At 36.9% G+C, this 26,320-nt stretch overlaps 1 protein-coding gene across 2 annotated transcripts in view; it reads right to left on the bottom strand.

Annotated features, from left to right (window-relative positions):
• gnao1a (guanine nucleotide binding protein (G protein), alpha activating activity polypeptide O, a) overlaps positions 1–7,359 on the bottom strand; it is a 105,780-nt gene extending 98,421 nt beyond the window's left edge. The window contains exons 1-2 of one of the 2 annotated variants that reach the window (XM_067390419.1): positions 6,423–7,359; positions 6,245–6,287 (exon numbers count right to left, since the gene is read on the bottom strand). In XM_067390419.1, the coding sequence (XP_067246520.1) occupies positions 6,245–6,287; positions 6,423–6,540 (161 nt within the window). In that variant the 5' untranslated portion in view covers positions 6,541–7,359. The remainder of the gene's footprint in view (positions 1–6,244; positions 6,288–6,422) is intronic. The other variant, XM_067390418.1, reaches the window with a different exon arrangement.
• Positions 7,360–26,320: the final 18,961 nt, after the last annotated feature.

Below are 26,320 nucleotides of genomic sequence, written 5' to 3'. Positions count from 1 at the left end.
CACTGACATATTTAGTAAACTGAACTGTTTAATCTTTTAATTAATTTATTTAAGTTTAACTGAAACTGGGCTGGGATTTCTATTTCCCAACATGTTTTTCCATGGCACTCGAAACGGAGAGTAAATGCTAAAAATAAGTGTTTCTTAACTTTAAAAATTCTCATTCAACTTTTTTTAATTTCTGACAACTTATTAGGGTTTACAGTAAAGTAAATAAATAAATAAAAAAGTTAATTACATTTTTTTGGTAACTGCTATCAAAATGAATGAGTTAGCTAACTCAGTACTTCAAGTTAGGAGCAATTAACATGCATGAGTACTACAAACTCAAAACTTCTGCCTACTTAAAATTGGGAACATCATAACTCAAATAAAAAATATGATGTAAATGATCAACCTCAAATTTGAGTTAGCCCAACGTATTTGGAATGTTGCAATTCAAATTTAGAATGCTGATGTCTTTCTTCCAGGAGAAGTTAAACACGCTCATTTAAGCTGTGCCACTCTTAAAACAGTATATTACAGTATTCTTCATCTAAACCTTCAGATACCAATTACTCAACACATAATAACTTCTAGACACTAGAGACATAATATTTCATGCTCTGCTACTCGAGTGCATGGGCTCAGTTTAGCTCCACGGACGTACAGATGGAGTGTAACTGAACAGCTGGGTCCTCTACTTCAACCCTTCAATTAGCCAGCTACAGGACAGCCCGGCATATTGCATGCTGCAGAGATCACTTTAGAAAAAACAAACATTTTTAATCCTATCCAGTCTATCCAGCAGCCGAAGTCCGCTTTTAAAGGATAATACGACGAGTGGCCTTGGATTACAGTTCACAGATTAGACAATAAACCAGCTGATGATCAGATGGTAAAATAAGAGTCTAAATTAGGGCTTGCACAACTCAATTTTACTAAAAAAAAGTAGTAATCCAGTCAGTGTTTACCTTATCTGACTCACAATATTACAGCATGAGCGTTTTTTGGCAAATCCAACATTATTCACAAGGAGTTTGTTATTGAGATTGCTTCATATCATCATCCATTATTAGAGTCAAACTGCACTGTCATGTCCCATTCACTTACAGTTACTGTCAGTCTATGGATGACACTTGATTAGTATTAGGGCATTTTGCAAGAATTTTGAGTTGTATTTTCACTTCAGATAAACTCAGACCAGCTAATATGTCCAGCACGGTTCCCTTATTGCATGATTTGTGAATGCAACAGCACTCCAAATTCACTTTATATTCACTTAATAATAATATATTTTGGCATTAACGTTTACTGCACACCACTACATTCAAAAGTGTGGGGTCGGTAAGATCTTATGTTTGAAAACAGTAAGACTGTGAAAGTTTTCTATTTTAAAATATTTAAAAATGTAATTTATTCCTGTGATGGCAAAGCTGAATTTTCCGCAGCAATTACTCAGCATTATCAAAGTCCCTTTCAAGGAAAATCTGTTCACTCAGCAGCCATATTTGCAACGCGTTCGGGCAACTATTTAGGGCTTTCAAGACCAAATCCTATCCACTTGAATGGGGGAATCCTGAACTCTCAAAAACTGCTTGCCAAACTCACAATTAAATACATTTCAAATCAGCAACAGAAATCTGGCATGAACTGTCCAATAAATGTTGTTTCTTATGCTCAAATAGCGTTAAAAAAGCTTATTTTTCAGGCTAGACCAGTCAATGTGCATGTGTAGTTCAAAGCGCATCTCAGAATACTGACTGTTTCTATAGACCTCATGTCGCCCCGCGCTTGTTTCTCTGGCACGTAAGGTTTATAGCAACCAGAGCTTCTAATGGCAGCTACAGTGACACGATGACTTTATCAATCAGCAATTGGCTAGAAGGCGGGACTTATTCCGCCATATTGTGTGTTGCACTTTCTCCCATTCATAAGTAATATGAGTACACTATCTTTCTATATATAAAGTCACCGGAATTATTTAGTAGTCTTCAGGGTCACATGATCCTTCAGAAATCTGGTTTGGTGCTCATGAAAGATTTCCTTTTATCATCAATGTTGAAAACAGTTGTTCTGCTTGATATTTTTCTGAAAACTGTGATAAATTTTTTTAAGATTTCAAAAACAGCATATATTTGAAATAGAATAAGTTATTTTCATGATTTGTTATCACAACATTTTTTTTCTTTTGTCAAATCAACTTAAATTAACGTTGTTCAGATAACATAATATTTTGAGTTTCTGTTGATTAAACCAATCGTCTTCATTGTATCAACATACATTTTTTAATTTCAATGAACTTAAAATTTTAAGGCAACCAGGTAACTTACTTTAAGTTAAACCAACAATTCTTTTTTACAGTGTCTTTACTGTCACTTTTGATAAAATTAAAGCTTAAAAAAAATATTAATTTATTTCCAAAAAATAAAAAAAGAACTTACTGACCCCAAACTTTTAAATGGCAGTGTACAAACTGTACAAACTAGTCAGTGCAAAGCCTAGTCTTTACATGTTTAACAGCCAAACAAGAATCAGATTTCACATCAGACCTGATGACATACATACGGCTTTAATATGCCACAACCTGCATCTAAAAAGGGTGTTCTGTGCACAAATCATACCATATAACTTTTCATATACATTTTATGTTTTCTGAAGGATTTTGATCATCCATGCATGACACGCGTGGGTGAGGAAGTGACATGCACGATGATGACACACATGGCTCCATCCTCAGGGTCTATAAAACTGTTCTCCATCACCATATACTCACATTTTTTTCTCTCCCCTCAACACACAAAATACATCTTCAATCGCTCATATTTCATTCCCATAGGACTAAGTGCCAGGAAGATGAGCACAGGAACAGAGAAAAAGAGAGAGAGAGAGAGACGTGTATGTGTGATATGTTCAGCTACTGAGAGCAGCCAGTGCACACTTAAACACTCCCCTCTCACACTGAACTAATGAAGCAGATGGAAGCACTGTTGCCTGCCTAGAGGACTACACCATAATCACAGGGTTTACCAACATCTCCCCTCCTCATGCTGCGCCCTCTCTCTCTCTCACCATCTTTCACACATCACCCAGTTCCCTGGTTTACTCTGACATGATAAGTGCACACCTCCTCCTTGTCTCAGCCACCCTTTACAAGCCATGCAATACAGAATACCGTTTAACTATAAAGGCTAGAAACCATCTAGCACACCGTGGAGATATTGTGTCCGATTATATTGTTGCAAAGAGAATGTTGTCGTTCTGTTATGTCTTTCACATTCTCAAAAAGGCCTGACCAAAACCACTGATCTAGATTCAACAAGCTGTGCTATTATCGCATACGCATAACATTTCTTGAAAAATTACATGACATATAAAGGCTTATATGCTTATATACACTTAACCGTTGTCTCTGGGGAAGCTTAAAGACATAATAAAATCAGCTCTGCTAACTGCTCCTTTTACATTAGAGGAATAAAAATACACCTTAAAGATATATAAGGGATTTTAATTAGTTTGTTCTGGATTCTAATAACATAACAGATTGCAAAATTGCTTTTTATTGTGCACACTACACAATACGACATAATTACAAGTACATTAATGCAATACATTATATTGAAGCTGCAATATCCTAAAAAGCATTTCAAGTAAGAGACAGTGGCAGAACATTTAACGGTCTAGTTAAGCTCAACAAAAGCCCTAAAAAAGCAACTCATTCATGGCGTATTACAGTAAGAAGCCCAGAGCTGCATACTCCACTCCTTTAGGACGCAAACAGTTTAACCAGCTCCATCATGAGACACTCTTATTACCCAATTAAGCACATCAGAGCAACAATGAATCCTTAGAGAGGAAAGAGTCATAACTCTTTGGATGACTTAGAAATATGCCTGAGGCATTAGCTGCAATGGCTTAAAAACACAGTGGTAAATACTGTCATTAATTTGTTCAGCTGACCTAGCAATTTAAATATTGAAAAATGACATCACTTTGGTTTCTCCATGTCCTCAACTCAACTTGTTACATTTAGGGGCAATATATGCCCCAGAGTTTTCAATTTTCTCCCTTTTTGGAGGTATTGTTAAATAATTGTAAATTGTACAGTCAGATTTTGTCTGTAGGCCTACCTGAACCAATTCAAAATTTGCCGTAAATAGTGTACAAGATATCATAACACAAACATTATACTAGAATATATCAAAAATATATCAAATGTTATATTAGGGGAATTCACTGTGGGCACATTTTCTGCAACTACATTTTAAATATCTTGGGAATTAGCATTTGCGCTAAATATTTTATAATTTCTGCCTCTGCTCGTCAACTGATTTTGATTATTTTGCTGTTGTTCCAAGCTAAGCATTGTATTTATGGAGTAAAACATTCACACACAAATATAATACAAAAGAATCGAAGTGGTAGGTGTTTGGGGAAATATAATATACCGCATCTCTTTCTAAACACGTGTGGGAAAAGATGCACAAATCCATCCCCTGTTTTCCCTCTCGCCGCAGGTTCAAGGCTCTTAACGACGGAGAAAGCCGAAAATGCCCGAAGAAAGCCGATCACAGAAAAAGACTCTGCTGGGCGCTGTCCACCACTGAAAACGCCTGAAATCTTCCGATGCACAATTTCACAACCTATCCATACTAATTACACGCGTTTTTCCATCACAATTGCTTAGGATCGCATTACAAAACACCATGATATAATAGCAGGTATACAATGGCATTTTCCAAGGGCTACAGATTTCGATTCGACAAAGGCAGGGCTCGTGCACACACTTGAGAATGGATGCGTTTCTTCATCGAAAGCTTGCACTAAACAAAAAAACTGCGCTTGCTACAGCTCGACATATAAAAAATCTCCCTTACATCACGTATATTAGGCTATCAGTAAGCATACATCATTATACGAATTCTATGACACACACACACCGTGTTCAGATGGAGACAGTGACCATAAAAATAGATTATCGCAAAGCGAGTCGAAAATAACTACAGGAGCTGCATTTAACATCCAATTCAAATGAGCATATGACCACCAAACCACAAGGTAGATGATCAGGTCGTTTTCAGTCAAGCGTAAAGAGGACGTCAGTACATAAAAATGGCCGTGAGGAAGTTGAGCTGGTTGGGTGTCAAACCTTCTTTCCTCACCATGAGCATCAACCCAAGACAGACTACAAACGCATGAAGGCCTGTTCATGTTGTACCAACGCCATGCACACACAGCCGACAGCATTATCTCCAGGCACTATTTGCCATATAAGCTCTTCCTTCACCATTCTCAATCAACAGAAGGCTCTTAACACCCTATTAACTGCAGAGTATAAACCGACTGATAGTGGGGGTTTTATAGATTTACATTTACAAGTGCTAAATAAAATATCCAGAACCATTTTAAATGCTTTCTAATAATCATTGCACTATCATAAATACAACATAACCTGTATTATGAATGCATTAATTAGCTTACATTTTATGTAGTTACATTTATATGAATGGCTGCAAATAGAGCTACTAAGCTTAAAATGCTACATCATTGAAAATGAATGGTTGATATGTGAAAGCTTGCAAGCAGTACTTTACTATTAAGGGGAGGACATTTATCAATAAACCCAACACTGAAGAACCAAAAAAGTGGAAAAGTGTGAATATGTGAAAATATATGGGTCAAATCAGTTATCGGTCTCAATTGCATACAGGTGAAAGAATATGAATATAAAATATTAAATTCTCTGCTAAATGGTACAGTAGCATATGCATATATATATATATATATATATATATATATATATATATATATATATATATATAGCGCCTATATTTGATTTACGACGTTTGTCATATCAACAAATGCACAGGAAGACATCCTAAATGCCCACAGGATGAAGTGAAATCGGGGTGGAGTGTGTCAGTGGACGCCAATAGAGCATTAGACTAGGAAACACGGTCCCCCAGTTGACTTTCAGCACCATTTTCGTGAACAGCACATCGACGGCGCCTCGTCTTCCCGAACCCACATTTATACTACATACTGCGGATCTGCTACACCGTATCATCATGTCACGGCTACAATGTATGTAACACGCTAGTGGAGAAAGAACTCCTTGAAAATATGGCGGACCTAAGAATTCGCCATCAAGCAATAGAGGGTGTGTGTGTGTGTGTGTGTGTGTGTGTGTGTGGGTGGGTGGTTTCGTGTGTGTCTCACACAGCGCACACTGACTGATGGATGTCATTTAAAACATGCCACTTACTTCATCTGTTTCACGATGGTACTTTTCCCAGATTCCCCGGCCCCTGTGGAGAAGAGACAGACACAAGGGAATAAGATCGCCTGTCACAATGAAGAGATCCCATATATGTGCATTCATCGGATGAGACACTGCGATGTGTAGGATACAGCTAGATTTGAAGGGCTCCACTCCGCATTACCTAGCAGGAGCAATTTCACATCTTTAGCAGCAGTGATTCCGTCTTCTTTGAGGTTTTTCTCGATGGCTTTGCTCCTGTCCAGAGCCGCTCTTTCCTCTGCGCTCAGTGTACATCCCATGGCTAGATGAACCTCGGCTCTTTTTATCTCCAAAATGGTCCGGGTGAGAAATATCCTCGGTGTTTCTTCCTTATTCCTCTCTATGGCTGTCCCTATCCCTCTCTCTCACACACACACTCTCTCTCCCTGTCGGCGACTAGCTAGAGCATTAAATCCCGCAAAAGACAACGTTGGGCTGGAACATAAGTCTCTGGCGCGCGCTCTCGGTCTGTGTAACGGGGTCGTGGTGCTCGGTCCTCGGGCTGGGAGGTCTCTACTGGGCGGCGGCGGCGACTGCTGCGAGCGCTGGCATCGTTAGCGTGCTCACAATGGAGGGTCAGTATGGAGAGAGAACGCGCTGGGCTCGACGCTCTCAGACAATCTCGCTGACGTCAGGAGCAGAGAAGGAGAGAGACAGAGCGCGCGCGCACGAGCGAGCGAGCATTCGAATCGCGCACCGCTATAACTACAGCTAGATTTATGCCGTTATCTGTAGGCGGAATAAATGCGCTTCTCTTGGTATTTGAAGCAACGCGAACGCTGTTAAACGGTGTGTATGCACGACTATACGGGATCGGTGTTGTGTTTCTGTGGGAAACGGATGATTTAAAGCCGATGAGCGGGCCCTGGCCACAGGAAGAATCACAGAAAGGTGTGGCCATTAGCCTAGTGTTGACAACCTGTAACAGCAACGCCAAATGACTAGAAATCTGATGGCAATGAGAAATATTGATCTTGCTACGAAATTATAAACAAAATATTGCTGTTTAAAATTTCAAAAGGTTCTTAATCAATGTAGGCCTACTTCGTTGGCAAGGTTGTTTAACAAAGCCAGTATGCAAATCATGCAATGACATTCAGGAGAGTAGAATGAATATAGTTACAAAAGGTAATTAAACATTAAATGTAGGTTAAAGGTGAGTGTGTGTGTGTGTGTGTGTGTATATATATATATATATATATATATATATATATATATATATATATATATATATATATATATATTATACAGCTATGGAAAAAATTAAGAGACCACTTAACATTGATTTCTGAACTTGGATTGGTCTCTTAATTTTTTCCATAGCTGTATATATATATATATATATATATATATATATATATATATATATATATATATATATATATATATATATACTTTTATTATGAAGTGTCACTTGCATTGCTAGCAAAATGTCAATCCAATTATCACAAAATTAAAAAAAAAAAAAGTGTATGTTTTTTTAATGCTACTCTCTAAAAAATGCTGGGTTAAAAACAACCCAAATTGGGTTGAAAATGGACAAACCCAGCAATTGGGTTATTTAAACCCAGCAGTTGGGGTAAATTTTTGCCCAACATGCTGGGTAGATTTATTTAACCCAACTATTGTTTAAAAAATATTATATGTCTGGCTTAAATGAACCCAAAATAGTTTGGAAATTAAATATAAGACACATAATTACTAGAGGCAACAATAATAATCAAAAGGTGAACATTTATTAATAAGCAATTGAATAAATGTTTATTGTTTAATTATTATTCATTAAACTTATTAATAAATGTTAATTTCCAACATATTTTGGGTTCATTTTAAAGGGTTAGTTCACCCAAAAATTAAAATAATGTCATTTATTACTCACCCTCATGTCGTTCCACACCTGTTAGACCTTCGTTCATCTTCGGAACACAAATGAAGATATTTTTGATTAAATCTGATGGCTTAGTGAGCTCGGGTGTAGAACGACATGAGGGTGAGTAATAAATGACATTATTTTAATTTTTGGGTGAACTAACCCTTTAAGCAAGCAATACAGTAGTTTTTAAACAATAGTTGAGTTAAATAAAACTACCTAGCAGGTTGGGTCAAACATTTAACCCAACCGTTAAGTTAAAACAACCCAATTGCTGGGTTTGCCCATTTTCAACCCAATTTGGGTTGTTTTTAAGCCAGCATTTTTTAGAGTGTATTAACATATTAAAGTTATGAAATCAAAATTGACAATTCTTTTTTGTTATTATAAATGATTTATTCATGCACATTTAAAAACATTAACTTTCCCTCCCTCTCAAAACCACATCTCTTCTCTGATGACGTGTACACTGGCGTGAGGGCCCGGCAACCTGTCGCTCACATGAGATCTCAGCAATTAGCAAACAAAAACGATCTAATGATCCAATCAATTTGATGGAGAAAATCAAGTCCCGCCCTACTTTTGGGAAGCTGTTTCACTTGGACATAATGCGTCATAATAGGTAAAAAAAAAAAAAAGAAGATCATAACATTTTCGTGGTTTATACCGACTTTAACCATGTAGGCCTACCGCCCAAAGTAAACGGAAAACAAGCAAGTGGTACTGTTGCTTAGATTATGCTTAGAATATGACTTTAGTTTTTTACAACCCAGACTCACTGGAAAAACAATGCGAAGCCTTGTGGTGATATTTAATTTCTTTTCTCCTTGCATGTTTCACGACACTTTTAAAGTAAACTGCCCAGTGAGTGGTGCTAAAAGCGTGTTCAGTTTTATCTGAAACAGATAAAAGTAAATCTGACTAAGTTTTATGATGTTGGTTGTTGTATGTGTCGTGGTAATTCGGAAATGAAATGTCTGGTGGGTGAAGCTAAAAGGTTAACGCTCTATTGCATTTGAAAATAATGTGCCACCTACACTAACCCTTCCCTAAATCTAACCAATAGTCTCAACAAAAGCAAACGTGAGATAAAAAGGCATTTGCCGAAGCAACCATGTCATTAGCTTGAGAGACTTTGAGCTCTTTTATCGTGACTATTGTTTTACGGGACTCATATCCGAGCGCTCTACATCGCAAGTGCAATATAGGTGATCAAGTTTATACGTCAGAAAATCCTTACACTACACATGGAGCTGGTTATGTGATGCAAACAAAAATTCGTTGTTCTGCTGTACACAAAGAATGATATTTGGAAGAATGTTTGTAACCAAGCAGATCTCACCCCATTGACTACAATAGTATTTTTTTCCTAATATGGTAGTCAATTGGGGTGCGAGATCTGCTTGGTTACAAACATTCTTCCAAATATCTTCCTTTGTGTTCAGCAGAACAAAGAAATTTATACAGGTTTGGAACAACTTGAGGGTGAGTTTTTTGGGTGAACTATCCCTTTAATATCATCTATAAGTATGTTTTTTGTAGTTTTTGTAGTTTAAAATGTAAGTGCACATTTTCCAATGAAAATATGTTGGTTTTTTAGCCTTTATTTGGCCTACTGACCTTCTACTAAATTTACATTTGTAGTTTCTTTAACATTTGAAAACCACGTCGAAACCTATACTTAATAACCTATATAATTCAGGGCCCTGTTTACAACAAATATTTAAATACATTTTGCTGCATTAGAGATCCCAAGTAGAGAAAACGAAATACAGGTGTCAACGGGGCCCATAATGTTTTAAGAGTGCCCACTTTTAACCACATTTGGAGAAAGCTGAAAATGTATGTGACCACATTGTAACCTATAGTGGCAACATTCAGGTAAAATGCTTTCAAATAGCTTTAAAGGACCATTGTGAGACATGTTTTGAGAAAGCACATAAAACATGGGATTACTTTACAAGGTGAAAAAGGAAGACAGGAAAGATCTCTGAGATAAAGAAACTGGATCTCTGAGATTAGATAGTCGGCAAAACCACGTGGATCCTCCTGCTAGAATAACAATATACAATATAATGAAATAAACATCCGTTAAAGGTATTGATGAATATTTTCACATGAATGCAGATGTACTCATAACTCTAGGCTATGGGGAAGCGATGGCTGGTTTCTATAGGGGTGTGCAGCTCAAATATGCCGATGCATGACTGTAAAACCTGCATTTGATCTTTTTCTTTTAGGTATTTGTTATATAATTTTGGTAAATGTGAAATGAGATTTGAAAAAATCTAATTTGCATTACAAATTCAAGTGACGCAGTTTTCTCCTGTTCCAAAACTGCTATCCTAAACTAAAATTATGATATAAACCCATGAGCGTGAGTAGGTCTAGAAATGGTCTGTATAATCTTATGAGCATAGAATTGAGTATGGAAGTCCTATTCCAATGCATATTTCTGTCAACACTTCCCAGGCCCCTGTTATGAATATGAACTTCTTTCTAATAGTCTGGATCGATCAATGCTAAATAAAGTATTTTCATTAAAGGTCCCGGGTATTACTATTATTATTATGATTAAAACTGAGGAATTTAAAAAGCACAGTATAAACACACCAGTTTAAATTATTAGCATTTCGTTTGGCTTGAATCAACCCATTGAACTGTAGAGAGGTGTCTATTCACACATTACACACAAACTCAGTGGTGTGATATTGTCAGTATTGACAGTAATTTGCCCTTTTCTCTTGGTGATACCACACTGCTAAAAACATATGCCCAGAAATCATTCTAAAGGATCATCTTAAAAATAAATTAGATTTCTCTGCCACTATTGCTAATAGCAACCATTCGAATGCTTTGCAATAATATCCTATTATTGACAATTAGGCCAGTGAAGCTTTGTTGATTTGATTTGACTTGATTTAAAAAGGAAAGGGAGGGAGGAGAGAGAGAGACCTAATAAATGAGACTGAAGGCTATGGGTTTACAATCCCACTTCTTGTATTATATGTAATGAATTGGAAATTTTCTTAAAACCAGTGTATTGATTCTGCTATTTATGTTACAGGCAAGATCTGTATTTGGTATCGGAGAGGTAACTGAGGGTCTGACCCATGAGTTATACTTTATTCTGCTCTTCTCATGATAGCTGCAAGAGACATGTAAGACAACTGTGTCTAAGGTCATAAATGGTCTATATCCACTAACACAAATGCATACTTATCATGTGTAATTATTCTTAGGATTTGTCATTATATGTTAAACCATGACAGTGAATTATGTGTAGGAGTTTGTATTATTGCTCTTTGTGGATGTACTTTTTATGTTCTGTTCCAGTGAAGTCCTGACAAAACACAGCATTCAAGGGAAAAGATATCGCCAATGATATCTAATTGTGCCTGCAAGGGTTGTTTATTATTTTTAGAGGCATGTGACCATGCCAAAGGTGTCAGGGTTCTGAGTGAGAGAGGACCCAAATGAGCGTTGACAGGGTGGTTGACAAGGCACAAGAAGGTAATTGAGGAGTGAAACTGTCCAAACAGTAGAGGCAGGTCGCACAACGGGCGAAACAGGCAGGTCAGGGGTGAGACAACATCCATTCGGATGCTGCTAGAATTATCTGTACTGTTAACATAACCAAACCTGTAGAAATGACGTCAAATGATTATCCATATGACCAAGTACTAGTGTTTCTGTATCCTAAGTTAGTTGATCCTCTTACTCATTTTTTTACGGCCTATGGTGGAGAATTTGTCTTCAGTAAACTCTTTGTCAGCTTCAGCTTTGATGCCTGGTCTTCACTGAGCACAGCATACTGATTTCTTTGTGGTCTAACTGTTATTCCCCTACAAGACAGATAAGAGGTGAGAGAGACAGTGGTAGGAGTGACTGAATCTGTGAATCTAGCAGTAGATATCCACCCACGCACCATTACGAAGCAGTCGCCCAGGCTTGTTTTCAGCGTTTGTAAGTATGCACATAACTGCTGACATGCTCAACTTCACCACATACGTGTCATGCGACTCATGTAGATTATCTGTTTAAAATAGATATGGAAGGGTTGAAATTTTTAATGTTAAAGATGGTTTTTAGTCTGAGATGGATCTATGTTTCAATGTGCCACACACTGACCTGTTATGTTTTTATGTTTAAACAAGTCATGAGAAAATATGTAGAGACAGAAGCGAGACAACAGACTAGATTCAGTTCTTCTTATTTCCTGTAATCCGTTACCTGAAAGTGAAATCTGCACGTAGCCTGAAATGAAACTAGGGCTGTAGTATGCTAACAAATGTTCAGTAGTATGATGTATTCACACTCCACCTCTAAATCTGAAAGGGAAAAAAAGGCTTCTTCGGGGACATTTCACACTTCACGAGTTACTGTAAAACATTTTCAGCTGATTAAACTTAGAAATGAAAGTTCACCTGCTGCCTTAAAAATGTGAGTTGACTCAACTAAACATAAGTTAACTCAGCTTGAAGATAACCTTTGTTTCAACTCACAAATAGTCAAGACAATGCATCTCAAAACATTTTTGAGTTTCATCTCAAAAAATAATCCATTGTCTTTGACTATTTGTGAGTTGAAACAAAGGTTATCTTCAAGTTGAGTTAACTTATGTTTAGTTGAGTTAACTCACATTTTTAAGGCAGCAGGTGAACTTTAACCAGCTGAAAATGTTTAAAAAAGACATATATTGAGTTTTATAGCAGCCATTTACAATAAACATTGTAAAATACAAAATATATTATGTGGCTACATGCATTCACCACAATGTCATTTGTAATCTGAATTATCTTAAAGTGGAGATCAACCACCAAATAACACCAGTATTTGGGGGTGTTACTATCACTGCCATTGGAGAAGGATAACTGGAGTCGCCCAAAAAAGAAGGTGGTGTGATCAAAGCAAAGGGTCAGGGGTAATGCAATCAATTGTTTATGGATGGCAGTTGTATAAGCATTCATCTCCTTAAAATCACATTGTTCCACATTGTTCCATTAGCATTCATTAGAAGATGATGATAAGGAAGATAACAAATGTTCTGTTTTACTGTTCTCAAATAACAGTGTCATTAAGTTCAAATCCATCATCAGAAACACTGAGTGGAAAGAATGACACAACCTTACAATCAATGCATCTGATGCAAGAATATCAAGAGCATCAGTTTGCATGAGGGTCTGCATGTGAGTGTAAGACTATAGTTAAACCACACAATGACACTCTGAAGATGATTATGTTATCATACATTAATGCTAATTCTAATTCTATACTTATAACCATTATAAACTGAACCTCTTTCAGTTGTTATTGATTTTGTTAAAAAAACATTTTTTTTAGCTGTTTGCTCAGTTTACTTAATTAAAATGAGCTAAAGCGACACAAATTTTTATTTATTTTTTTACCTAAAGGGTTAGTTCACCCAAAATGAAAATTCTGTCATTAATTACTCACATCCGTAAGACCTTTGTTCATCTTCGGAAAACAAATCCGATGGCTTAGTGAGGCCTGCATTGCCAGCAAGACAATTAACACTTTCAAGGCCCAGAAATCTACTAAAGACATATTTAAAACAGTTCATGTGACTAGTGGTTCAACCTTAATGTTATTATGAGTTATGAGTACTTTTTGTTTGACAAAAAAACTAAATATTCAACAATATCTAGTGTAGGGCGATTTCAAAACACTGCTTCATGAAGCTTAGAAGCTTTACTTTTGTTTCGATTCAGTGGTTCGGACCGCGTATCAAACTGCCAAAGTCACGCCCCCCAGTGGTGAACCATTGAAATTTCGAAACACTTAAGACATAACGAAGCCTTGTTTACTGAAATCAAGTGACTTTGGCAGTTTGATACACGCTACGAACCATTGATTCGAAACAAAAGATTTGTAAAGCTTTGAGTGAACTAACTAAGGGCAGTGTATTACTGCCCTTCACAGGTCAAAGTTTGAATTAATTGTTATATACTTGTATATGACAATTTAGTTCAAACTTTGACCTGTGAAGGGCAGTAATACACTTAGCAGCATCTACACTGCCGGAATTCTAATAGAGAAGAAGAAGAAGTGAGCTAGTTCAAGACGAGTGTCTATGGTTAAAACGTATGTTTTTTTGTTTTTTTAGTAAAAGGAAAGACCTATTAATGTTTAATGTTGCGTTATGTTTGACATTTAAAAGAATTTTAATTTTAAAAAATTTCCGTTGTGTTGATTTTCGTGGTTACCATTGTGCTAAAGAGTAGAGCTTGCGGTTAGCCTGTGGTTGGCTACATGAAATACAATGATGCTACTTTTTCCATTTACTTGCTTATTACTCATCTCTTTGCCACAATATTAACCAATAAAAAAAAAAAGATCTCATGCAACTCTGCAAAGGGTACCAATCTGACCAGCGACAGCACTGGTTACATCAACAAGAGTGAATTACGTTCAGGGAACGCTCACAGAGTACATCAAATGAAATTGGTGTGACTTATAAACTGTTTTGTTCATGGAAAGAGACATTAAAGAATAAACTGTGAAAATGGAAAAAGAAAGAGTGCAAAAGCGAGAAAAATTCCACAATGTGAAACAAAAGTGGGACTCCGATTACTTCAATGTTCATATATCATTATATGTCTTCTTAGTTGTGATGTAAGCGATTAGCTGTAATGGAGTTTGTTTGAGGCTTTTATGCCATGATGACTCTCAGGATGTGGCATGAGATAAGGGAAGCTCTCGGGCTACAAACTAACACAAGAATCTCACTGGTGTAAAAGTCAGAACTGTGTTAACTCATGAAATTTACATTTATGAGTCAGTTTACTTAGTATGCTGTTACCAAACATAACAGTGAAAATTCAGTAACCATATAAAATATACTAGTTGTGCAGTGTGGAGACAGAAAGAGATGAAAGTGTGTTGAATGGTGAGATAAAGTGTTCTTCATGCATTGATTTTGAATGAACTGAATTTAAGCTCAATATAAATAGATAAATGTGCAACTATATGACTACATACAATACAGTAGACTCTCCAATTTGTACAGTTAAATGGCCTAGGTAGGGGTAGGTGCAAAGTGCTAGAGGTCATCAGAAATGTTTTAGTGCCCCAAGAATGAACACAAAACAGGAATGGAAAGATAGAAACTGTTTTTTGTTTTTTTGTTTCTTCAGAGCAGTGCTCAAAAACTCTTTCTGTTGAACAAATAATGCATTGAAGTCTTGTGTCTCCTTTGCACTGACTGACCCCTTCCAGGAGGTGATGAACTTGATGATTGCCTTCTAGAACTGGACCATCAAATCCTGTGCCAAATTGAATTTGCTCAGTTGTAGCCGAAAGTAAATTCTCCGTTGAGACTTTTCTACAACAGAGTCAGGGTTCGTCTTCCATTTAAGGCCCTGTAAGATTATGGTTTGCAAGACTTTGAAGGAGTCAGTTTTAGACACAGTCAAATGGCTGACAGAAGTGAAGGCTTTGGAGCTCAAACTGAAGTTCAGTCATCTCTACAGTCTTCAAAGCACCAGCTCTGATTTGGTGTGACTGAACCAAGAAGACTTACCATTTAGCTTCCTGGCTGTCTGTATGCAAATATGTTCCCATCTTTTGGATACAGTCTGTTTTCTTACACATCATCAAGACTTGTGAATATGCAGTGGACTTAAACGTATCTAGCAACTTTTAGACAAGTTTTAGTAAACAAATGATGTTAGAACTAACGTCACTTTTCAGAGCTAGTTTGCATAATGTTCCAGTGTATGTCAGTAAATCATTTCCAATCAAATTATCCTAATGTTTGATTAAAAAAAAAAACATTTTAAAGACTTTAAAGAGCTTGAGCATATAAAGTGGCAGATGATATAACTGCAGCGCACGCTTATAACAAACATGTGCGCTGGTGTGGATGCTAACATATTTATCGTTATAGCAAAGTCCCTTTAAGACAAGTCATTTCACTCGGCGGCCATCTTTGAAACGCCTCTCGGGCATCCTGTGCATGCAGCTCCTATCTCTTTGAATGGGGAAACATCAAATTCTCCAAAACTGTTCGTCAACCTTACGATTAAATTTCATATATGAAATCACCAATGAAATCTAACAACAACCGGCTCATAAATTTAGTTTCTAAACGCTCGAATCATGACAAAAACAAATGTATTTTTCAGGCTGGATCAAGCTCAAGCGCATGCGCAGACCTAAATGTGCGTCTCTTCAGAGGCTCGCGTCTGACTGTTTCTATAGAAACCTGTGATTCTAACGGCTGCTGAAGTGACGCGTGACTTTACCAGTCGGCGATTGGCTCTTATTTAGAAGGCGGGACTTATTCCGCCATATTGCGCGTTACACTTTCTCCTATTCAAAACAATACGAGTGACTCGTCTTGTGTTATTCTATAGTTATAGTTCTCTTTAAAGTTATTCTTGGTGTGAACAGCCTTTAAACACTTTAAATACTCTTTGTACCTGTCAAGCTGAAGCAAGTCAAACTATGTTACTGCTTTCAAAATCCCAAACAACAAAAAAATAGGTAATTATTTTCAAGTACTTACTTTGCAAGTATGTTCTATATAATATGAATGTGTGTAGTATCTATGTAATCCACGCGTACTACATTTGCCATGTTGTCACTATCATGTGACCAACCAGCATCAGTTGCGTAACTTCACTGTCATTCACAAATCCTCTCCCATGGCTTCATGGGATAGTAAAATGTCCATCATATGCACACTTCAGAATCTCACTGGAAGTAGTACTGCATCCAGTTACATTTGCCTACTGTTTAATGAGTATTGGGAATTTGGACATATTTCTTTTATCACACACAGTTTTTCACCTACTATATAGCATGGAAGTATGCCATTTCGGATGCAGTCAGCATCTGTTTTTGTTACGCAACTTCTCATTTCCCTTCAGGCAGCAATGAAACACTTCAACGATGTTCACTCTTGCTCTGTCTCTTTATCTTCCTCTGTCTTGTTATTTCTTTTAGGACGTTTGGCTCTGTAAGCCATTGATGAAAAATGAGAAATCGTAAACATTTTTTCTCCCTCCAAACTCATGAAAAAAAATGCTCTCAGTTTCCGCCTTTCGATATATGGACTGTCTGTTATGAATGTGCAAATTGATTGACAGGCAGAAGGTGCATCACAGCCTTTTTAAGCCCTGAGTATACTTCATAGCATACACACAGTCGAACGCACAGCCTTGAAAAATTCAATTGACTCGTACGTGTACACAGGTGTTCGACGCACGCACAGTTTTGAGCAATCTCTCGCCACGAGTTACAACCCATGTGAATATCTTTGTATTCTTTCATGCTAGAGTTGTACAAATGAGGGCACTTTCTAACCTTTTCGAGCAATCTGCTGTCTATATAGGCCTCCATTGTCAATGTAGCTTGTATGCGTTCCGGTCTGTTCTTTTTATGCAGGTTTTCTTCATCTATCTTGTGAATTGACACCCCCAGGGCACCTTGTGGATAAACTAATTACTGCAAAAAAAGTAAATGCGCACGTGCGCGCGGTTACAAAAATGTGACGGTGCAATACGCATGTACTCTTCTGATGATGAAATTCGCATCACTCACACTGTACGCTGATACTGCCGTACACATAAAAAGTGAAGTATACTTTGGGCTTTATGAAACAAAACACAATTAAATAACATATTTTAAATCAGCATCAAAATCTGACATAAGCTGGCCCATAGTTTCTTATGCTCAAATAGTGTTATTAAAGCTTATTTGTCAGGCTAGACCAGCCAATGCGCAGCCACATGTGCAGTCCTAGAGACTCTGGTTTCTATGGAAACCGGAGTTTCAAATGACAACTGCAATGACTTTACCAACTGCTGATTGGCTCTTTTACATAGTAGGCGGGGTGTATTCCGCCATATTGCACATTGCAGTTTCACCCATTTATACGTACTAGGAGTGAACCGTTTTTCTATACCTGTATATTGATATAAATATAAAATAGATCTATATAAATATATATATCAATATAAAAAAAACTGGTGATTTGACCTCCCTTTAATGTCAATACAGTCAGTTTTGCTTTCTCCTGTTCTCTCTCTTTAGCACTTGACTGAAATTATGTCTGATTAAATAGTTTAACTAACCTTCTGAAATTCCAAAAGAATCACCCTAATATCTGTTGAGTGGTTATGTACAATGCAATAACTGCAATGTGTTTCCAGTTATTTCATTTTGTCAAGGAAACAAAAATGTTTCACTGCAGAAACATTAAAAGACTGAATTCCTTAAGATTTTATGAATAAACCAGCAGTTCTCCAATTTTTTTTTTTAATAGAGCTCCACCAGGTGCCCTTGACAGTGATGAGCACCAGGTGGCAGTTTCACTGGTTGTCTTAGCAATTCTCTGGAGAAGGACTGCTTTACTGCTTAACACAAACACAGAAGGATAAATTAAAAGGTCTCTGTGTCTGAGTTGCCTTTCAGATTGTAAGTAAATGTAAGTATTCCTCAGTACTAATCTGATGTCAGTGGTCTTGTAAACTCAGTAAAATGGACATAACATGAAGAATTATTTATTTATTTTTTAAAAGATCAGTGACCAGCAAAAAAAAAAAAAAGGTTAATGTTAATGTAAATATACAAGCTGTTATGAAATTTCAAATCAGATTATTTGACATAAGTACAGTTTTACTTTTGTTTTGTGATTTATGTATGAAACTGAAAGTTCAAACAAGTAAAACCCTGCCTGTGGTGATCCTTGTCCACGTGGCATGTGTTTTATATTTCAGACTGTGAAACAAAAAATCAGTTACTTTAAGCACACAGATTCATGACATCCTCTAACTGCTGACTTTCAGTTCCTTCAGTGTAATTCCATCAGAGGACATTCCATCTTCCTGTGTAGCAAAGACAGATTTCAGTACAAACATCATGATGGTTAGGTAGGTTTACCAACTACTTCAGCTTTTACACACAGAAACAATTTTGTTTTAATGCTCAGGAGGTCTCATCCAGAAGGGTGGGGGTGGAAAATGAGCTTATCATACAAAAGCACATGAAATATAGAGAGAGACCAAAAAAAAAAAAAAAAAGGTGTACAGCAACACATTGAAAGATGTGAAAGAATTTAATTCACACTAGCTAGACCCAGTCACACAGCGACTGACAGGCCACAATAAGAGACTTTGTCACTACACATTATTTCATTTCATCAAGAATAAAGGCACTAAGCTACAGCAAGACATATTGAATAAAATAAAAACCCCAAGAGCACCATTGTAGTGTTTGTCCTTGTTTGAAATATATTGAGAGAAACAGGCCAGGAAACTTGGGAATCAACCATTCAACCAATCACACATAAATCAACCAATTTTCATTAGCTGTTAAAACATGGCCTGAATGAACAGTCGTCTCAAGGTCAGTACACTTTTTGGCAAGCAATTACTTCAAGGGTTTTTTTTTTTTTTTAAAGTGGGGTCCAGGGGCTGTGAGAAAGTTAATAAACAAACAGATGAATAAATAAAAATTAGATTAAAACATAAATAAGGGAATAAATAAATCTAACAGTACAGTACTAAAATGAGTAGGAAAAATATCAAATAAATAAAAATCTGACAATATTTTTTCACAGTACAAATTGGGTCTTAGTACAGGAAACTTTATAGATTTCAAATTTTAGGATAAGGGTTCTTCATATGAGGATAATAATAGGTCTATGGCATCTAAAAGACTAAAAATCCCTGTAAAGCATGACTGGGGTGACTAGTGAGTGATGTAGCATATTTTGTTTAAACGTCTGTAACTTTTTTGTGCTTTGTGTCTCAGAGTTTAATATAATATTCCCATATTTACATGCATCAGACGAAAGTAGTTCAAAAGTATACTGCTAAATGAATAAAATAATAATAATTAAAAAAAAACGTTAATGTCAAGTACAAAGTTGTTACTTTAATAATTTGCCCTTTGTGCTCTTGTTACATACAGCTCTGGGATTGAATTACATTTAAGTGTATCGAACAAAACAAATGACCAACTGATCAAAGTATTTAAATGTTTAAAATGTTTGATGTTAAATCCACTATTGTTTTATAAAAAAAAAAAAATAAAAAAAAAATTCTATACAGTATTTAATGCAACTACATCAGAATTAACGGCAATTAAAGGATTAGTTAACTTTAAAATGAAAATTACCACAATATTTACTCAGCCTCAAGCCGTCCTACATGTATATGACTTTCTTCTTTCTGATGAACACAATTTGAGTTATATTAATAAATATCCTAACGCATCCCAGCTTTATAATGGCAGTGAACGGACCATGCCGGGTCATAAACAGACTCCACATGGTTCATAAAGGCCTTCTAAAGGTGAAGTGATGCGTTTGTGTAAGAAAAATATCCATATTTAACAAGTTATAAAGTAAAATATCTAGCTTCCGCCAGACCGCATTCCATATTCAACTTACGAAGAAAGTGTAATGCCTCTCGCTGCTCAAAACGCTTACACTACATCCTACGCCTTTTGTGTTCAACTTACGAACGGAAGCTAGATATTTTACTTGTTAAATATGAATATTTTTCTTACACAAATGCATCGCTTTGGAAGGCCTTTATTAACCCCCCGGAGCCATGTGGAGTACATTTATGATGGATGGATGTGGATGGATGCACTTTCTTCAAACTCGTTGGTCCCGTTCACAGCAAATATAATTTTCATTTTAAAGTGAACTAATCCTACTAAATTACAGAAATTGAGAGCAATCCCTTAGTTGACTTTTTCAAGTGAAAAGTAATTAAATTACAACAATTATTTAGTAATGCATTACACCCAACACTGAAATAATGTGGTGTAAATTTGGAGCAATGAACATTCAAAGTGACCTTAATCAGAGGTATTACAGTGCAATTTAAATGAGGAGAACTAACATTTTGAATTTATATATGTGACAGAATGTATTAGTAAGCCCAACTGATAGTATATGAGTATATTATGCATTTAACATACATAATTCATCTCTTATTTTCTGTTAGATTGGTGATAAAATGAAATCATCATGTCTAGTTTCTTTTATAATCTCTCAAGCCTTTTAGAAATTACAGGCATTTACACTAAATCCACTCTAATCCCATGAAACACTGGAAGCATATGATGGGACATTCAGCATTAACACATAACGGCATAAGTGTCCCTGCTGCTTACACACTTCAAAGAAATGATTCTGTGCAGTTCCCTTAAAACCATTTGTTTATTTTGATCAAAAAAACACTTTTTCATATAGTTGATTCTACATGTTCAAATCCACCCACATGAAGATGCCACAGTATTGGCCAGTATCTGCTAAAAAGCTCCCAAAAGCTTTAAATGAATAGCAGAGTATTCAGGGAACAAACATTTTCCAAATGAATGCAACATCTTCTCGGGGGTTTTGAAATTCAAGACCGCTTTATAGACAAAACTGACAGTAAATTGCACTTCTCTTTTGAGAAGGCCCACTGAAGGCCTTTGATCTGGCCAGATCGAGAGACAAGGTGTTGAAACAAGTGTTGTCATGGGCTCTGGTTGCTTTAGTGATCTGGCTTACATGGAATAGCTTATCTCAAGCCTCTGTGTTTCCAGGAACACGTTGTCACCATTTAGTCCTTGCTGGGCAACTACTAGAGGAACAAAGAGAGCAGAGTTTCATTTAGAGTGTCATAGCAGTTTATACACTTAATTATGAGTTTAAAATATTTAGCTTTATATAAAAAATTCAAGTATAGTTTAAAGAAAAGCAGGGACAAGTGTTTAATATGCCACAAATCCTTATGATTGTGCTTACCTTGAATGTTCTTTTAAAAGGATTTTTCCTGAAAACTATAGAGACTCTGTACACACACAATTCATTGCTACTTCTTTAGAAAAGGACGGCAAAGATGTTTAAAGATGTTAAGTTTTATGTATGTCATGAATGTAACCACTTCCTCTATGTAGGCATCAGAAAAATGGGTTATGTGCACTTTTTGCCTAAATTCGCACATGAAAATTGCATCGAGGATGACCCGGCTTACATTTCAAGGGTTAGTTCACCCAAAAATGAAAAACTTATCATTAATTACTCACCCTCATGACATTCCAAACCCATAAGGCTTTTGTTCATCTTTAAAACACAAATTAAGTTATCTTAAAATCAATCTGAGAGATTTCTATCCACACAACTACCTCTTCTTTGCTGCAAAAAGAGATCATAAAGAGATCATAAAACTAATCCACATGAATCGAGAGGTTTCATCCAAATTTCCTGAAGAGACTCAATCGCTTTATATGATAAACAGACTGAGTTTAGGCTTTTATTCACATATAAACATTCATCAGCGCACATTAAAAGATGCTCAACCAAACCTGCTAGACGCGCAAGAACAAAACTCATTGGTTCTTGCAGAAGCTCAAACGTGCTGCGTAACATGAGAGAATGAACCCAGATTGGTTCTCGCACGCCAAGCAAACATGCTTGAGCTTCCGTTTACCATATTTTATCTGTGTTGATAAATGTTTATATGTGAATAAAAGCCTAAATTAAATCTGTTCATCATATAAAGCGATCATCTCTTCAGAAGATTTAATGCAGTTAAAGGTCCAGTGTGTAATATTTAGGAGGATCTATTGACAGAAATTATATACATAACTATGTTTTAAAAACTTTGCATAATTAACTCTTATGTTACGTATACCATATGTATACCTTAGAATGAGCCATTTCTATCTACATACACCGCAGGTCCCCTGTTAAGTCACCATTTTGTGCCGGCATGCTTCTACAGTAGCCCAGTTGCATCGTCACCACGTTGAATACGCACAAGAAGAAGTAGTAGTAGTCGTCATCTAGATATTAGAGACCGTTCTTTGTTAGAAGAAGAAACTTCATTGCTTGACTGGCTATGCTCTGCTGTCTCAGACGACTTTGTCCTGTGTCGGCCACCGTAGCTTCTTTATGTGCTTTTTACCCACTGCACCTTTAAAAAGTAATGTCTGCTGACATTTCAAGATGTTTAAGGCTAAATTTCAAAGCTTTAAGCTGAACATTTTCTTAAAAAAGAGCAAAAAACAGTGTTACAGTACTTTTGTTTTCTGTTTACACCAGAGAAGGAAACCATCTGTGTAGAAATCCCCAGCAACAGCACTTTCAAAACATGTCCAGAACATCATGTTCAGCAGTCCGGTGCTGATATTATGTGTTGCTCCAACTTTTACATCAGCATGAAAAAAAAGAGAATATAGCTGTTTCAACCACTATGCTTTCTGGAGGCAGCTGAGGTTCAGGAGCAGTTCTGTGGAGCAGAAGGGATGTTACTTTGGGGACTTGGCTCTTACCAGCAATGTCTCTGAATAATGCACAGGCCTAGAGAGGAGGGGAGATAGAGCAGACAGGAGGCCTAGGCCACAAAAGTGCCTCTGTCATTCAGTTACCTCCTGAATAAAACACAGCCAGAACCACTTCAGCGAAAAGCAACTAGCAAGGAAATAAAGAAAGGGAAACAGAGAAAGTGGACAAAGCTAACTGACCAAAAACACAATGACAACAATAAGATTTAGTGCATATATATTTATACATACAGTGGGCACAGATAGTATTCAGACCCCCTTAAATTTTCACTCTTTGTTATATTGCAGCCATTTGCTAAAATCATTTAAGTTCATTTTTTTTTCTTCATTAATGTACACACAGCACCCCATATTGACAGAAAAACGCAGAATTGTTGACAATTTTGCAAATTTATTAAAAAAGAAAAACTGAAATATCACATGGTCCTAAGTATTCAGACCCTTTGCTGTGACACTCATATATTTAACTCAGGTGCTGTCCATTTCTTCTGATCATCCTTGAGATGGTTCTACACCTTCATTTGAGTCCAGCTGTGTTTGATTATACTGATCGGACTTGATTAGGAAAGCCACAAACCTGTCTATATAAGACCTTACAGCTCACAGTGCATGTCAGAGCAAATGAAAATCATGAGGTCAAAGGAACTGCCTGAAAAGCTCAGAGACAGAATTGTGGCAAGGCACAGATCTGGCCAAGGTTACAAAAAAAAATTCTGCTGCACTTAATGTTCCTAAGAGCACAGTGGCCTCCATAATCCTTAAATGGAAGACGTTTGGGATGACCAGAACCCTTCCTAGAGCTGGCCGTCCGGCCAAACTGAGCTATCGGGGGAGAAGAGCCTTGGTGAGAGAGGTAAAGAAGAACCCAAAGATCACCATGGCTGAGCTCCAGAGATGCAGTCGGGAGATGGGAGAAAGTTGTAGAAAGTCAACCATCACTGCAGCTCTCCACCAGTCGGGGCTTTATGGCAGAGTGGCCCGACGGAAGCCTCTCCTCAGTGCAAGACACATGAAAGCCCGCATGGAGTTTGCTAAAAACACCTGAAGGACTCCAAGATGGTGAGAAATAAGATTCTCTGGTCTGATGAGACCAAGATAGAACTTTTTGGCCTTAATTCTAAGCGGTATGTGTGGAGAAAACCAGGCACTGCTCATTACCTGTCCAATACAGTCCCAACAGTGAAGCATGGTGGTGGCAGCATCATGCTGTGGGTTTGTTTTTCAGCTGCAGGGACAGGACGACTGGTTGTAATCGAGGGAAAGATGAATGCGGCCAAGTACAGGGATATCCTGGACGAAAACCTTCTCCAGAGCGCTCAGGACCTCAGACTGGGCCGAAGGTTTACCTTCCAACAAGACAATGACCCTAAGCACACAGCTAAAATAACGAAGGAGTGGCTTCACAACAACTCTGTGACTGTTCTTGAATGGCCCATCCAGAGCTCTTACTTAAACCCAATTGAGCATCTCTAGAGAGACCTAAAAATGGCTGTCCACCAACGTTTACCATCCAACCTGACAAAACTGGAGAGGATCTGCAAGGAGGAATGGCAGAGGATCCCCAAATCCAGGTGTGAAAAACTTGTCACATCTTTCCCAAAAAGACTCATGGCTGTAGATCAAAAGGGTGCTTCTACTAAATACTGAGCAAAGGGTCTGAATACTTAGGACCATGTGATATTTCAGTTTTTCTTTTTTAATAAATCTGCAAAAATGTCAACAATTCTGTGTTTTTCTGTCAATATGGGGTGCTGTGTGTACATTAATGAGGGAAAAAAAATGAACTTGATTGATGATTTTATCAAATTGCTGCAATATAACAAAGAGTGAAAAATTTAAGGGGGTCTGAATACTTTCTGTACCCACTGTATATGTGTGTGTGTGTGTGTGTGTTATATAACAAATATGAATTAATTTTTAGCACATCAATCTGAGTCAAGGTTTGAACTATGAAGTTTACATACATTTCATGTTCACAACAGTAAATGGGGGAGTGTTTGGGTAACCTGTTTGAAAACCATAATTATTTTTGCAATTTTATTTTGTAATTCAATGGTGCACACTTTAAATTACACACTTCAGCTTTAGCATTAGATTAATCAATAATCACAGTGCACAATAACCTGCATTACCCTGGTTAATCAAACAGAGCAGACTTGATAAAGGCACATTATGGATGCCTATTACAGTAAATGGATCTAATTTCATGCATTGACTTTTTCAGACAGAATTATATTGACTTTGTGCATGCGACTTCATGAGGTAATTCAAAAAACAGAGGATTACATTTATTATATTGTTATGTACAGTACTAAGTAGAATCAAGGATCAGCTTTAGCCATGTTTATATACATTAATATTATTCGATAATTCATACTGTGGTCATCCATTTCATGTATTATTGAGAAATCATACAAACCAGAAGTCAGATGGTTTGTTGAAAACACTGAAGAACTGTTAACTGTTATGTAGGCTAAGTGTCCTTTTGACCTGAAGTAGCTGCATTGTTTTTGTTTGCAACATGGCATGTGAGGGCAAGGAAGTGTCTGAAATCATGTGGAAAAGCAAGTCAACAATCACGTAGATGTTTCTGCACACTTCTGCTCTGAACACACATGATAGTATCGAGTGAAAGCTGGTCGCATGCTTTCTGAGCCTGCGAGTGCAGAGAATGTGAAAGGGCTTTAAACACTTGTAAACATCACCTTCACAGATCAACTAATCGGTCTTGGTGTTGGTTTGTGCGAGGTCTTCACCATCTGCTAAACCAGACTCTTCTTTCTTTTCATCCTTTCTTCTTTTTTAGATTATATGTATTTTAGATTATATTGTTTGTTTTAATTTTTAATTAATTT

This window comes from Chanodichthys erythropterus, chromosome 7, assembly GCF_024489055.1.
Source record: "Chanodichthys erythropterus isolate Z2021 chromosome 7, ASM2448905v1, whole genome shotgun sequence".
Lineage (NCBI taxonomy): Eukaryota > Metazoa > Chordata > Actinopteri > Cypriniformes > Xenocyprididae > Chanodichthys > Chanodichthys erythropterus.
Note: the sequence above shows the minus strand (reverse complement) of the source record. Positions and strands in the feature narration are given on the sequence as shown.